General features: G+C 36.8%; 1 protein-coding gene across 4 annotated transcripts in view; it reads left to right on the top strand.

The window, feature by feature from the left end:
• Nucleotides 1-14,976, top strand: part of MYOM1 (myomesin 1) — a 153,673-nt gene that overhangs the window by 69,026 nt on the left and 69,671 nt on the right. For all 4 annotated transcript variants that reach the window (XM_012746091.3, XM_075993618.1, XM_075993620.1 and 1 more), the window contains 4 exons: nucleotides 1,535-1,696; nucleotides 7,066-7,207; nucleotides 9,845-10,044; nucleotides 12,178-12,234. In XM_012746091.3, coding sequence (XP_012601545.2) covers nucleotides 1,535-1,696; nucleotides 7,066-7,207; nucleotides 9,845-10,044; nucleotides 12,178-12,234 — 561 coding nt within the window. The remainder of the gene's footprint in view (nucleotides 1-1,534; nucleotides 1,697-7,065; nucleotides 7,208-9,844; nucleotides 10,045-12,177; nucleotides 12,235-14,976) is intronic.

The raw sequence follows: 14,976 nt of genomic DNA, 5'->3' as shown, positions 1-14,976 counted from the left end.
GGCACCATGAGGTTCCAAAGTGATGGCTGGAACCAGGACCTGGGCCCAGATTGGAATTAGCAATGGTGCGGCACCGGCAGCAGCAGAGGTGATGGTGGCTGCAGCCACAGAGGAGAGGAGGGGCTCCACATGGAGGTAGGTCGGGGACATACAATGGGAGGTCAGCTTGCCCATCCATCCCCAGAACTCATCTCTGTGGGCTCTGCACAAATATTAACTCCCTGGCCTGAGCAATAAACTTTGTCAGCAAAATATTATGAAATAAAAGTGTACATGTAGACATTGTAATAAAGCACATAAGGCTGTTATTAGAATTCTCAAAGACTTTGGACTCTCTGGTCTTGAGGCTTATAAATAGAAATTATATTTAAAGATTTTAGCATTTGATGGGAAAAAACATGATTTTTATGTCTAACTTTGGATGGGTTAATTATTAACAAGGAAGACAGTTTTTAAATTAAAGCTTGTAATTGAAGAGACAATAATAGAATACACAGCAGGTGTTCTAAATTATATACAAATCACAAGTCATTTTTGATCTTAGTATCATCTCCACAAGTTAGATAAAGCATTAAAAAGCAATTGTATAAATTTACATTTAAAATTAAATTTGGACTTACACAAAACTGTATGAAGAGTTAAATCACTTTAGAAAAATTGTTCCTCAAGTATCATCAGTACAAGAGTACTAAAATTTATATCTTGAAATAGCGTATCAGAAAGTTAACCTAATGTTGTTATAGCCTTTGTAACATTCTTAACAGCTCCAGCAACAGTTGCATCAGCAGAAAAGTCTTTCTCAAAATAAGTTATGGAAACTCATTTGTGAACTTGTGTTTATAAAGAGTGCCTTTATAAATTCTATAAAATGAAGTTACTAAAAGTATAAATTTAGATGACTAATAAATGAATTTGTAGAAAAGCAGGCCACAAATATGTTATTATCAATCATCACTTTAGTAAAGTAAAAAATATAGTAAAGTAATATTACTTATTGTATATAAAGTTATAGCACCAAAATATTATTTTGGCTACTTTTATTATCCTAGTGTACTTTATAAGTAATAAAATATTCTTAAAGGAAAAAGCTTTATATTTTAGCACTTTCTTTCCTCTTTGTAAAAATTATTTTTTTCTTTAAAAATTTTTTTGTTTTTTTCATTTTTATTATTACTCTTTTTTTGGTCTTTTTTTAAAAAAATACATTTCTACTTTTGTTTTTCTTCTGCATAGTAATCTGCAGGAATAGTTTAGCACCTTTAAGTTAACTTTTTCTCTGATTTTTGAACAAGAGGCCTTGCAAATTAATTTGCACCAGGCCCCTCTAAATTATATATCTGGCCCTGGTGCCCAAACTTTTCGTCTAGTATTTTTACTAATATAAACATAGCACAATGACTCAAAGTCCTAGAGACTTCCTCTAGTAATTAAATAGCTTTCAATATAGAAAAGTTTAAGGGAGAGGAATAGAGGATAGGAAGAAGAAAATAATGGAAGAAAAATAAATTAATTTGCTTTTTTAAAAAATTTTTAGGAGCACCTGTTTCTCCATCAAAATGGGTGCAAACAAGTTGGAGTGGAGAACGGGCAACACTGACATTTTCCCATCTCAACAAGGAAGATGAAGGCCTCTATACAATTCGTGTACAGATGGGAGAATATTATGAACAATATAGTGCTTACGTCTTTGTTCGAGGTAAGTCCTAGCAAAAAACAGAACACCCAACAATATTTACCACACTGAGCCCAAGTCAATTTATCCAAGCATGTTTTTATAATAATGAAAGAGCCATTCAAACTTCTTCCAGGTTACCTGGGCTAAGCATTTTAGTTTCTAGTAAAACTAGACCTAGTGTAAAAGGTGAATCCTGAAGGCACCAAACAAAAGGGACCCTGAAGGCACCAACTCATGGTTTCTAGACCATGTTACTGTCACTACTGTCAGGACTTTCCTCATCTTCAATAAGCCACAAATACAGTTCTCTACAGGTGTTTAAGTGGAGAAGCTAAATCCTAATAAAACAGAAAGCCATCTCAGTTCATGGAAGCTGCCACAAAAGAGGGATGTATTATTTTGGGGCTTACCCTTTAATATGTATGTATTTAGGTAGCAAATTTATTATTTCATTCCAGGCTCTTTCTCGATAGCTTCAGTTTTGATAGGAAGCAAGGGTCTACAACTTAATTCCTGAGACAAACCATAATTGTTGATTTTAGGAGTCTTTTTTTTTTTTCTCAGTGATGTCTTAAATGGATTGGATATATACAAGTAGAATGTTATTTCTCCATGGGATCCCACTTTGGAAGACCCTTAACACTTTCAGGATACCAGGGTAGTGTTCTGTGTCCTACTACATGATGGCCGGTCAGGTGCAGCCAGAAGAAAAGACACAGAAGAGGCTCAAGAAAACAAAGTTTATTATACTCACAGGATCTAGAAACAAGAGGCACAGCAGGCCACACAGGAGAGCATCTGTGTCAGTCAGGAGGCAGAAGGGGCAGGAGCAAAGGGAGAGCTTAGACCATGCCCTTTATTGGAGTTTTTTTTGAAAGTTAAGGCAGGGCAAGTGAACAGTTTAAGATTGGCTAGTTCGAATAATTTTGATGGGCTGTAAGCTATAGGTGTGGTCCCTAGTTGCCTGGGACCTGGCCAGGGGGTGATTAAGGCAGAGGGACATTGCCTCCTGGGTTACCTGGGTTATATGGGCCAGACAGAGGGGGTGTGGCTTGGATTACTTAGTTTGCATGTCGAAGGCATGCTCCCCACTGGGCCCTTTGCTACCTCTAGAATTGGCTATCTGGAGGGACAGTCTTCTGTCTCTCTTTGGTCAGAAAGGTTTTTAAGATGTAAAAGCATCCTAATATGCAGAAAATTAAGGATATAAGCAATACAGGTAGACTTACTAATTTTTATCTCTCATGCACTAAATAGAATCATAAATTTATAGGCATTTTCACCAAGATGGAACCTTAAAGGTCATCCAGATATACTTAACTGGGATCCACAGACTCCCAAAGGGTAATTGAGCTTTTTGTAATCTTATGTATTTTATTTTATGTATTTAGAAGCATTATTCTCAGTCCTCTAAGCTTTACCTGTTTGTCAAAGGGGTCAATGGCACAAAAACTGTTAGGATTCCCATTCCATCTAACCCCCTAATTTTAAGAGGCAGAAACTGAGACTCAAAAATGTACAGTGATTTACCAAAAGCTTCATTTAATTAGAAGCAGATGTGGAATAGGTGGGAATAGGCATCAGGTCTCCTGATGCCTAACCCAGGATTTTAATTAGGGTATGGGCTCAGTTGCTAAAATGAAACAACAAAAAGTTTCTCTCCTCGATGAAACATCAACAAGAAGTTTATTTCTCTCCTCGACGTGAATCCAGAGGTAGGGGATGGTCCAGATGGCTTTGCTCCACACGGTCATTCAGCATCCCAGCTCCCATCTACATTGTTATTCCACAGTGCCTTGTGGTGCTGTCCCATGTTCCCTTCCAGCCAGAGTGGAGAGGCACAGGCAGATATTTATCATATGATAAATTTATGTTTACATTTTTAAGAAACTGCCAAGGTTTTAAATATTTCATGTGTTTTTAAAGTACTTTGTATCCATTGAGTTGCATGAGGCTATTTCAATGCATTGTTTTAGATGTTTGTGCTGCTTAGAAAATAGCTTCCACTACACAATGATCAGTGTACAAAGTACCATATGTCTGCAGAAACACATTGCAAAGAGCAATACATATTTAGCCAGATTTTATTATTTAGATAATATGTATTCATTGGGGAAAATAGGTAATGTAAATTTAAAAAGAAATAAAGGAAAAAGAAAAGTCATCTATAAGACCACCCTCTAGAGATATCCAATGTTATCATTTTGTTGCATATTCTTCTAGGCTTTTATATATTCTTTCCTTCTCTTTCTCCCTCTCTCTGTGCTCTCTCCCTCTCACACACTCACAGAAACAGAGAAATAATAAAGTGATGAAGGTATAGAATGGTATAGAAATGTCATGAAAGAAGAATTGAAAATGACAAATAAGTATATGAAAATTTTTCACTCGTAATCAAAACAAAAATGAAAATTGAAATGAGATAATGTTTTTATCTATCATATTAAAAAATTAAGAGACTTTTAAAACCCACCGTGGTAGAGGTATGGAGAAACCATACCTCTCCTCTACATAGCTGGTGAGTGTAAATTGGTTCAACTTTTCCCGGGATGTTTGCCATTGCATATTAAAAGCACACATTGCCAACAATTCTAGTTCTAGGATATAAGTGCACAGAGGTGAAAAAATGTTTTTATTGGGGAAAACTGGAAGAAATCTAGATATCCACCAATATGGGGGTTATAAAATAGAGTAGATTGACGTGGAAAACTGTCAGGCGCCAGAACGTGCCTTCTGTCGCTCCGCATCCCCATGGGCCGGCGCTGCACAGGCCAGTTGCAGGGAACACTGCTGAGGCCCCCTCCTGCTGTCTGGGCCTGTGCTCCGGCTGAGCTGGCTGCGCAATCCTGATTGGGTAATTTTGGGATCCCACTGTTGCTGATTGGATGTTAAAGCTTGTTGCTGATTGGATATTAAAGCTTGTAGTTGATTGGATGCTTTTTGAGTCCTACCAAGGATATAAAAGCAGGAAGAGAACAAGGAAGGGGGATCAGAAGATCAGAAGATGAGAAGACAGGTGTAACACTTGCTGTGCTAAGCCTGCTGGCTGAATAAAGGATGTTCTCTGACTCTTAGTGTGCCGCTGGGTTCTTTCCCCGGTTAAGAGCTGTAGCACTAGCTGTGCACCTTGCTGCAACAGATACTCCATGTGAACAGTGGAATCCCACACAGCAATGAAAACTAATGCTATATACCTACATTGATTGATATGGAAATATATCAAGAAAAAAGTTTACCTGAAACTGTACAGCACAATCCCATTTTATTTAAAAAATAATCATTTCTGAGTTTATAAATAAAGAAAAAATGTCTGGAAAGATTTGGGCCAATATGTTAGTAGTAGTTATCTCTGAATTATGGAATGAAAAGGGATTTTAACATATTTTTTATTATCATACTTTTATAAATGTGCTACTTTTACAATAAAGACAAAAAATAGAATTATATTTTCAAAAGAGTTATCAGTAGTCTGTGTCAGAGGTCAAAATATAAAGAGTAGCAGGCTAGTCTTTGACCCAATTAATCAAACCTACAAAAAGTTTGGCTTTCTGGAGCATTAGAAACTAATGATGTCTGCTGGGTACTGTGGGCTAGACATTGTGCAGCAGCTGCTGGAAGGCAAATACCATGTTCTGGTGCTTCACAGTTATGCTTTTGTCATTCCAAGTACATTTTGTTCTCCCCCTATATTGTAACTCCATAGGAGAAAGAATGATCCTTATTTTTTAACTTTTGCATTTAGCACCTAGAAAAATACTGACTGAATGAATGAACAAATGAATGAATGAATGCCTGAGTAACTTGAAAAGTTGTCAAGCCCACCCCCGTGAATGGTATATTCTAAGCAATGCTATAAAATGTTGGAAAATGGCTCCCTGAATGCTTACCATCTGCCCAGCTCCTTTACAGTGTATTCCTGCTAGAGCACATCTATGCAATGGATGCTCAGCTAACTAAACTCTGCTCTATCAATGCTGGTTGTTGTGCTATAGGCTTTTAGCAAAAGGACATGGTTAGAGGTCACCAGCTATCCCCTGGGTGCGGAGTGGCTTTCCAGCAGCTCCTCTTGTGTTATTGAAGTACAGCCTCAGCATGCCCCCCTCCATTCCCTAACTGCTCTGCCTTTATCAGCAGCACCATCCTCCCCCACCCAGCGCCGTCAAATCCAACAAGGAAAGACGTTTCTCCGCACTAAAATGCTCATCTCTCGTTGTGTGGCACGCAGGGATTCTGCATTAGGTTTTAGGCACAATAATTTAGTTACATTCTCCTGTAGCACTTCTGCAGGAAGTATTTGCCTAGAGACACTTTCCTATTGGTTCATGGGGCAAGAAACAGAATGTTCAAAATGCAAGTGACTTGAGCTCTTCGCAGGTAATGAATGCATACTTATTAAATTCAGAAGTGTACAAATATTTCTGGCATGTCATGAGATGTCTTAGTAACTTACAAGAGTTACAGAAGTGTATGTAGAGTGTAGGAAAAGAAAGTGTTCAGTCAACATGGGTGCTTTCCCTTGGGTGAGTGGCTCCTGCATGTCTCAGCCTCTTCTCCTCCTAACTGTCTATGAAAGCTTTGGTCAAATGCCAGGAGGAATTGGCAACTGTGGACTCCTTGCCCCTGGGACCTTCCCTCTTGTCTTAATTATTCTTACTTAAAAGGTTACTAACTTGCATATTCTCATTCCCTATCCTCTCCTAAAAACATCCCTGATTTACTAATTTAGCTGTGCCAGAGGGGACCACACAGTCAGGGGATCATGTTTCATAAACAGTCGCTGTCCTCTGTTCCTTGCATTATCCTGGACTTTTACTAAACGCAGATAAACTAAGTTCAGATGTGAGTATTGCATCAGATGATCTTTAGTTCGGGAACAATCATTTGATTAAATCGAATGTATTTCTTTCCCTCGCAAAATGGTGGTGTCTAGCACAGGAATGGGCAAAGGGTATGGTTCTTATTCTCTTATGGTTGCACCCAGAGGGACTGTTTGTCCCTCTTTGGAGCCTTCATAGTTTCTGAGTACCATTGCACAATCAATGTCATAAGAGCAGATTTTCTGGCAGAATTGACCTGTTGGATAGCAATCTCCAACATCTCCATCTTATTTTTCTTCTGGAACATTTTGGGCAGCAAAGGTCATGAGGCAAAGGTCATGGTTCTTTTCAGAGCCCTTTCAATTTTCTGACAGGATGTTCTTCCTACTGACAGTGAAAAACACACATGGTTATGTTGGTATACAAATTACAAGATCTGAGGCTTGCTCTGCTGGGGCCAAAGATTTAGCCACTGTGGTGATGTGGTGAGGAATGTGTGTGCCGAGACCTCAGCCTGCCAAGCCGACAGAGCATGTCTGACAGGGTTAATGGGATCTTTCTGTATCTCCACAGATGCTGATGCAGAGATTGAAGGAGCACCAGCCGCTCCCTTGGATGTCGTGTGCCTGGAGGCCAACAAAGATTATATCATCATCTCTTGGAAACAGCCAGCTATAGATGGAGGGAGTCCTATTCTGGGATACTTTATTGATAAGTTAGTGTTCAGTCTAACTTCAGTTAGAGTTTTTTGGCCATAGAGATGCATGCTTGATTTTTCCTGTCATTTCTAGGTGACATATTTTCTTTTCTGGCCTTCCCCTTCATCTCTGTTTCTCTTTGTCTGTTTCTCTCTTCATCTCTCTCTTTATCTGTCTGTCTGTCTGTCTGTCTGTCTCTATCTATCTACCTATCTATCTACACATACACACATTATTTATATCTATATCTATAACTATTTACCTACCAATTTACCTAAATTCTAAAGATAAATTCTTTGAATTTAACTACTAGCTCAAGTCACTGATTTGGAAAGAATGTTATGAATTTGTAGACCTAATAGAGGCCACTTGGGAAATGGAATAGCTGGTATTCAATATATTTAATGTCAATATTCTTAATATGTTGGTGATTTAAGAATATTGACTTTAGGAATACTAACACAATCTTATTTATACTGTAAGATGTAGTTTTAAGTTATACAAAGAAATAACAACAAAAATCAATAGTATTAAATTATACTCTAACTATAAGTCCTTGTTATTTACATTCTCCAAAACTTATAGGGTCTGATATTTATAGTAACTTGGTTTTACACATTAATTATGAAGTGAGTTTGGACAATATAGACAGCAAATTTAGATTATTGGCCTAAATGCATTGTTCTGTGACTTTGTTTCTATTCAAACAGTTGCTCCAATTCTCTTTTCATTTTTGAATAATGAAATATGATTGTACTAACTACTAGGGACAGATAATATGTATTACTATAGTACAGTGGGTTTGTGCCAAGGCATATTTAACCTCATATTTATAACAATAAGTAAATATACACGCATTAGGCTTAAAACTATCCATAGAAATATTTGTACTGAATTATGTACTATTTAACTGTACACATGAAACAATGCTTCCACATTATTTCATTTAGTTATGATGAATTGTGAAGCTTCAGATAGATTCTTTTTCATGCTTTATTGTCTTTGGCAGATTTCCAAGGGATTTGCAAACTTTGATCAGTGAAAGACTAGGGATTATCAGAACATTTTGTTCTCCTTTTGCCTTAGTCGTAATAAAAATATCCACATTGTGGCTAGTATTTATTCAGCATTTACTAGGTGTATGGCAGCATGGCACTGTTCTGGATACTTTGCGTTAATTAACCACTAGTCCATAACCACCCTCTGAGGTACAGTCTATTATTACAAGTAGCTGGCCCAAGACCACATGCCGGTGAGGAAACACTAAAGTCACTAAAGTCACACTGTTAGTAAGCAGCAGAACTAGAATTCAGATATTAGCCTGGCTGTAGGTTGTGCTCTTTCGACTCCAATATGCTGTAGAAGTATCAGCAGCAGTGACTCTCCACCTTTCTTTCTGCCCACTTGCGAGGAAGCATTCTCTAATATCACGGGCTCACCACAACAGCGTCTTCTCAAGTAAGAGGGCGAGTCCTGGAGGACTTCTAGAGATGGAGTGGTTTGAAGAATTGTCCTAGCCCTCTCAGCTTCTGCCACCACCACCATAGCAGCTACAGAATTTTTACAATGGAAAGATTTAGGAGAAATGGATGGAAGGCAGGGATTGAAGCTATGTTTGATAGCATTTTACATTTCTCTAAGGAAAATGTCTATTGTCTAAATCAAAGAATGGAAGATGATAGTGAGGAAAGAAAGATAAACCTCCCACCTCAACCACCTTTGTACTGCTACTGGCAACCCTCTCCCCCATCAGGATCATTTGGTAATCATACATTTTATACATAGAGCCATGTTGAGGAAGTAATATGAACTAAAAGTGCAGTGCTCTGCTCATAAAAAATGGTATGAGTTGCGTCATCTTAATGCTGCATAATTTAGCCACACATTGAGCCCCTAAAGCTCTGTGGATCAGGCCGATAACATGGTATGAGCCGTCATCTTTGTCTCCCAAGAAGTGACCCACTTCATCCCCAGGTACCAATTGCTGTAAAAGCACTCAATTACAAATCAGCATTTCCAAGTACATACTCAATCTTCCCCTGCCAGGCCTCAGAATCTCCCTGCCTCTCATCAGTCTCCTCTAGTAAAGAAACAAATGTACTACAATAACCTCCTTGCCGCCCTCCCACCCACACAGGATGCAGTCCCTATCAAGTGAGAAAATATAGTGAGCTATTTTCCAAACTACAGTACAAATAGGCATGTTTTAAGGTGCCAATTTTCTCAACAGTACTTCAATATTTAAAATAAAATATCTAAGAAAGACAAAGAAGTCACTAAGGGTAGAATTTTGAAGGCATCAGCCAGGGAGGTATGGGGGGGGAATCCTCCACCTAAGCCTCTCTGGTGTAACGATTGCAAATATCTACCTGGTGCTTTCCCTTAAGCCCCTAAACTCCTCTGCTTAGCACCTGAGGCCCCCTAGCTGCCTGATTTTAATGGGTTCAGGAAAGATCTGAGGCTTCTCTCCTCTTGTTAAAGAAGACACACTACATTTGAATGGGACAAGTGCCTACATTTTAATAACCAGCCATGTTGAGTTGGGTATTTTACAGATAGAAGATCTGAGGCAGCTGGGTGAGTTTGCAGCTTTTGAGATATTAATTTAGCCACACTTCTTTTAATGTCTTTGTCAATCACTCTGTTTTTCTTAGATGTGAGGTGGGCACAGAGAGCTGGTCTCAGTGCAATGACACACCTGTGAAGTTTGCCCGTTTCCCAGTCACTGGATTGATAGAAGGTCGTTCCTATATATTCAGAGTCCGAGCTGTGAATAAAACCGGAATAGGCCTACCCTCTCGAGTCTCCGAGCCTGTGGCTGCTCTGGACCCCGCTGAGAAAGCTAGACTTAAAAGTAAGCACTTTTTATTTTTTAGGATCTTCCGTAAACCTTTTTAAAGTAACTGTTAAGAATAGGTTGCATTGCAAGGTTATTTCTCTCCCTTCCACTAGAGGGAGACGAGAATAAGAAATCCTTTTCTGATCAGCCAATCCAAGGGGAGGAAAACCCCAGAAAACACTGATTTATCCATTCTCTCAAGGGCTTTATTTTATTTTATTCAGAAACGTTAGTTTTGTTTAACTGAGTTCCAAGCATTGTGTATGGAGTGAAATATGGAAACAAAGAGCCTGAAGAGCATTTTTATTCATGTTATTAGTGCATACCAAATATAGTTTTCTTTCTGACTCAAGGTGAATTGCTTAACCTTGAAGTCCACCTTTAGAGCATTAATATCGCAACACTGTGAGATTCTCTATATCAAGGGAAAACCAGATTTACAACATTATAACTAATCTATATCTGAGTTTTCCTATTAGACAGTCAAAAATAATTTCTTCATATATTTGTCCTCCAAGTCTTAATGTCAAAAATGGTACGTGAATTATGCCCTGCGTTTGTTTCATGAGAACCTGTATGACGCCTCCAATAATAGAGACCATAAAATGACATTATATAATAAGAATTGTTGGGCCTGGCATGGTGGCCCATACCTGTAATCCCAGAACTTTGGAAGGCTGAGGTGGGAGGATCACTTGAGGCCAGGAGTTCAGCCTGAGCAATATAGCTAGACCCCCATCTCTACAAAAAATACAAAAATGTAGCCAGGCTTGGTGGCATGTGCCTGTAGTCCCAGCTGCTCAGAAGGCTGAGGAGGAGGATCGCTTGAGTCCAGGAGTTGGAGGCTGCGGTGAGCTATGATTGCCCCACTGAACTCTAGCCCAGGTGACAGAGCAAGACTCTGTCTACAAAAGAAAAAATTAATTTAAAAAAATTGTCAAATAGTAACATTTCGGTCTATTCCAGACTTTTCAACCTTGGCCCTATTGATATTTTAGGACAGTAATTCTTTGTTGTGAGTGCAGGGAGTTGGAGGGGTGTGTCCTGCATTGGAGCATGCTTAGCAGCACCTGTTGCCTTTGCCCACTAGGCCCCAGTAGTGTCATGAAGACACTGCTGAATGTCCTCTGAGGGGGGCAGAATTACCCTGATTGAGGACCACTGGTCTATGCCATATTCACAGTGTTATTCCTTACCTTAAGCACATGTAGTGGCAGCATAAAAATTTAAGTAAAATAATGTCACCTTTTTCCTGTGACTGTCTCTAATCAGACTCTCTGATTGCTTTCCAGTCACTTTTCACCAACCATCCAACTTCCCTCCCTCTTTCTTAAATTTCTAAATTTGCAAATTCCATCTCATATATTCATTTACTCCTCTTTTATAAATTCCAATCAAAATAAGATTTATTTGAATTGAAAATAAGCCATCTTGTTTATCACCTTTCTGTTTTTATGCAAACTCAGACAAAAAGTCTCCTGGTTAAAGCAAGAGTTGAACAATCTCTCTTTCTGATGTTTCTGGAATCACAGAAATGAATTTCCTCTTTAACTTCATACCAGGCTCATTTATTTTCCTTGCTCAGGGTCTCAACTGATTTTCTTTGTAGATAACACTTTTCAAAGTGGAATGGGGGAAAATTGCTTTCACTGAACTTTGCTGCAAGATCAGCACCCTTGCTCCTTTTTCATCCTCATTGTGACAGATAAAAAACTGCTGCGCTTACAATTGTTCTAGAAATATTTCTCCCAAACACATGCTATCTCTTAAGAAGGGATGAGAGAGATTACATGTTTCAGAAGATCCTTATTGAACAGTCAAATGAGCATAGGTTACTCAGCTTGCTTGTGTAAGTTCAATTTCAGAAATGTCACCTCAGTCAGTCCTGCTATTTGTGTCTTCCCTCTTTTCATCCTGATTGATCTGACTTGAGGTGTAGTCTAGCTTCTAGCAGATTGTGGGTCCCTTGAGGAGAGGGGCTGTGTCCCCCACAATACCCCATATATGTTTGATAAGATGGATTAGGAAAATACATGTCACCTAGTAACAAACTCATTTGTGAGTAATCTGTCCAGCTTGTCAATTTTATCAGTGCAATTGAAACTGTATTTGTGAATGTTTATGATTTTTGTATTTGTCTTTGTTCAGGTCGCCCTTCAGCACCCTGGACTGGACAGATCATTGTCACTGAAGAGGAACCTTCAGGTAAAAACTCTGGTTTCCCCTGTATACTACTGCCAATATTTTGCTGTGTAGTTTAGCTTCTATTGTAGATGGTACAGTGACTATTTAAGATTTTTGGGAAAGAACATTCTAAAATATCTTGAGATCATAATTGTTGGAGAATCATATTTTATTTTTAAAGCTTTATTCAGATGTAATTGTACAGAAAACTACACATATGTAAACTGTACAATTTGATAAATTTTACATGTGTATACACCTATGAAACTATCAGTCATCTGTTTACTGTCATATAGTTTGGATTGTCCACAATTTTAGATAAATGGAATCATACTAATTTTTGTCTAATTTACTTTACTCTGCATAATTATTTTGACATTTATCCATGTTGATTGATGCATGTATCAGTTAATTGCAATTTATTCATCTGAAAGCTTCTGTGAACATTAAGTATTTGCACATAGACATACGCTTTCATTTCTCTTTGATAAATACCAAAGAGTTGAATGGATGGATTACATGGTAGGTGTATATTTAATTTTCAAAGGAATTGCCCACTGTTTTCCAAAATGATTATACCATTTTACATTCCCATCAGCACTGTATGAGAGTACCAGTTACTCCATATTGTCACTAATACTTGATATGGTCAGTCTACATGTTTGGTTTTCTGTTTCAATTGTTCGAAAGAGCTTGTGTGAACGTTTATTTTTCTCTTAAATGTTTTGTAGAATTTACCAGCAGAGCCATCTATGCTTGAAGATTTTTTGTGGGAAGGTTTTATGCTACAAATTCAATTTCTTTAATAAATTTGGGGCTATTCAGTTTATTTCCTTTTTGTTGAGTAAGCTTTGATACATTTTGTCTTTCAAGGAATTCATTTATTCATAAAGTTAATATTTTCTTATTATCCTTTTACTATCTGTAGAATTTGTAGTGATGTCCCTGCTCTCATTCCTGATATTTGTGTCTCATCTCTTTTTGTCCTGACTGATCTGACTAGAGGTTTATCAATTTTATTGATATTTTCAAAGACACAGCTTTTGCTTCCATTGATTTTCTGTATTGTTTTTCTGTTTCAAATTTTATTTGTTTCTGTTCTTATCTTTATTATTTCATTTCTTCTGCTTATTTGAGTATAATTTATTTACTGATCTTTTTCTAGTTTCTGAAGGTAGAAGCTGAGGTCATTAAGATCTTTCTTCTTTTATAATGTAGGCATGTAATGCTATAAATTTTCTTCCAATTACTCTGTTAGCTATATCTCACACTTTGTGATCTATTTTACTTTCATTTTTATTTTGTTTAAAATACTTTCCAGTTTCTTTTAATATCTTCTTTGATACATGGGTTATTTGAAGTGTGCTATTTAGTTAGTGTGCTATTTAGTTGTTAAATATTTGAAGATTTCCCAGATATCTTTCTCTTATTGGTTTCTAATTTAATTCTACTATAGGAATTAAGTAGAACATACTAACATTTTGTATGACCCAAATCCTTTTAGAATTACTAAAACTTGTTTTATGGCACAGAGAAAATGTCTATCTTGGTAAATATTCAGTGTGCACTTGAAAAGCACTGTATTCTGCTATTGTTAAGTTCTATAAATGTTAATTAGGTCAAGTTAGTTGACAGCATTGTTCAAGTCTTTTGCATCCTTAATGATTTTCTATCTACTTGTTCTATGAATTATTGAGAGAGTGGGGATAAAATATATAATTAATGGTGGATTTATCTATTTCTTGCAGTTCTACCAAATTTTGTCTCATGTATTTTGAGATCTATCATTAGAGGCATTAACATTTTTATTGTCATACCCTCTTAGGAATTGACTGCTTTATTATTGTAAAATGATTCCTTTTATCCATGGTAATGTTTTTGCTTGGAAATCTACATTGATTTTAATACAACTACTCCAGCTTTCTTTTGATTAGTGTTAGCATGGCATATTATTTTCATCCTTTTACTTTTATCCTAGGTATGTCTTTATATTTAAACAGTTTTTCTTATAGGCAGCATATCATTGAGTCTTGTTTTTTTATCCAATTTGATACTCTTTGCCTTTTAACTGTGTGTTTTAACCATTTACATTACATTTCATGTGATTGTTGGTATAGTTTATTTAAATCTATAATGTTGCTATTTGTTTTCTATCTAGCACATCCATTTGTTTCCTTTTTTCTTTTTTTTTTTTTACTTTCTATTGGATTGAGTATTTTTTATTTTTCAATTTTATATGTGTTATCCCATTGGCTATAATTCTTTGTTTTGCTTTTTATTTGTTTAGAATTTGTAAACATTGCATCTTTTTACAGTCTACCTTCAAGTAATATTATGTTACTTCATGTGTAATATAAGAACTGACAACAGTTTCCCCCTCTTAGCCTTGGTGCTATGATTGTTATACATTTTATTCATATATATAAAATAAGCTACACAATACAATGTTATTATTTTGACTGTAGTATTGTATCTTAGAAATTTAAAAAGAAAAATGTTTGTAATATTTACTCATATTTTTACCATTGCTATTGTTTTTCATTTCTTTGTGTAGATCCATATTTCCATCTGATATGACTTTCTTTCCACCTGAAGTACTTTCTTTAACACTTCTTGTATGGCAGTTCTGCTGGTTAAGACTTATTTTATCTTTTGTATGTGTGAAAAACTTTCTATTTCACCTTCATTTTTTAAATATATCTTCACTGAGTATAGAATTCTAGGTTGACAGGTTTTTCTTTCAGTGCTTTAAGAACTTGGTAC

The sequence above is a fragment of the Microcebus murinus genome, chromosome 17 (assembly GCF_040939455.1).
Source record: "Microcebus murinus isolate Inina chromosome 17, M.murinus_Inina_mat1.0, whole genome shotgun sequence".
Classification (NCBI taxonomy): domain Eukaryota; kingdom Metazoa; phylum Chordata; class Mammalia; order Primates; family Cheirogaleidae; genus Microcebus; species Microcebus murinus.
Note: the sequence above shows the minus strand (reverse complement) of the source record. Positions and strands in the feature narration are given on the sequence as shown.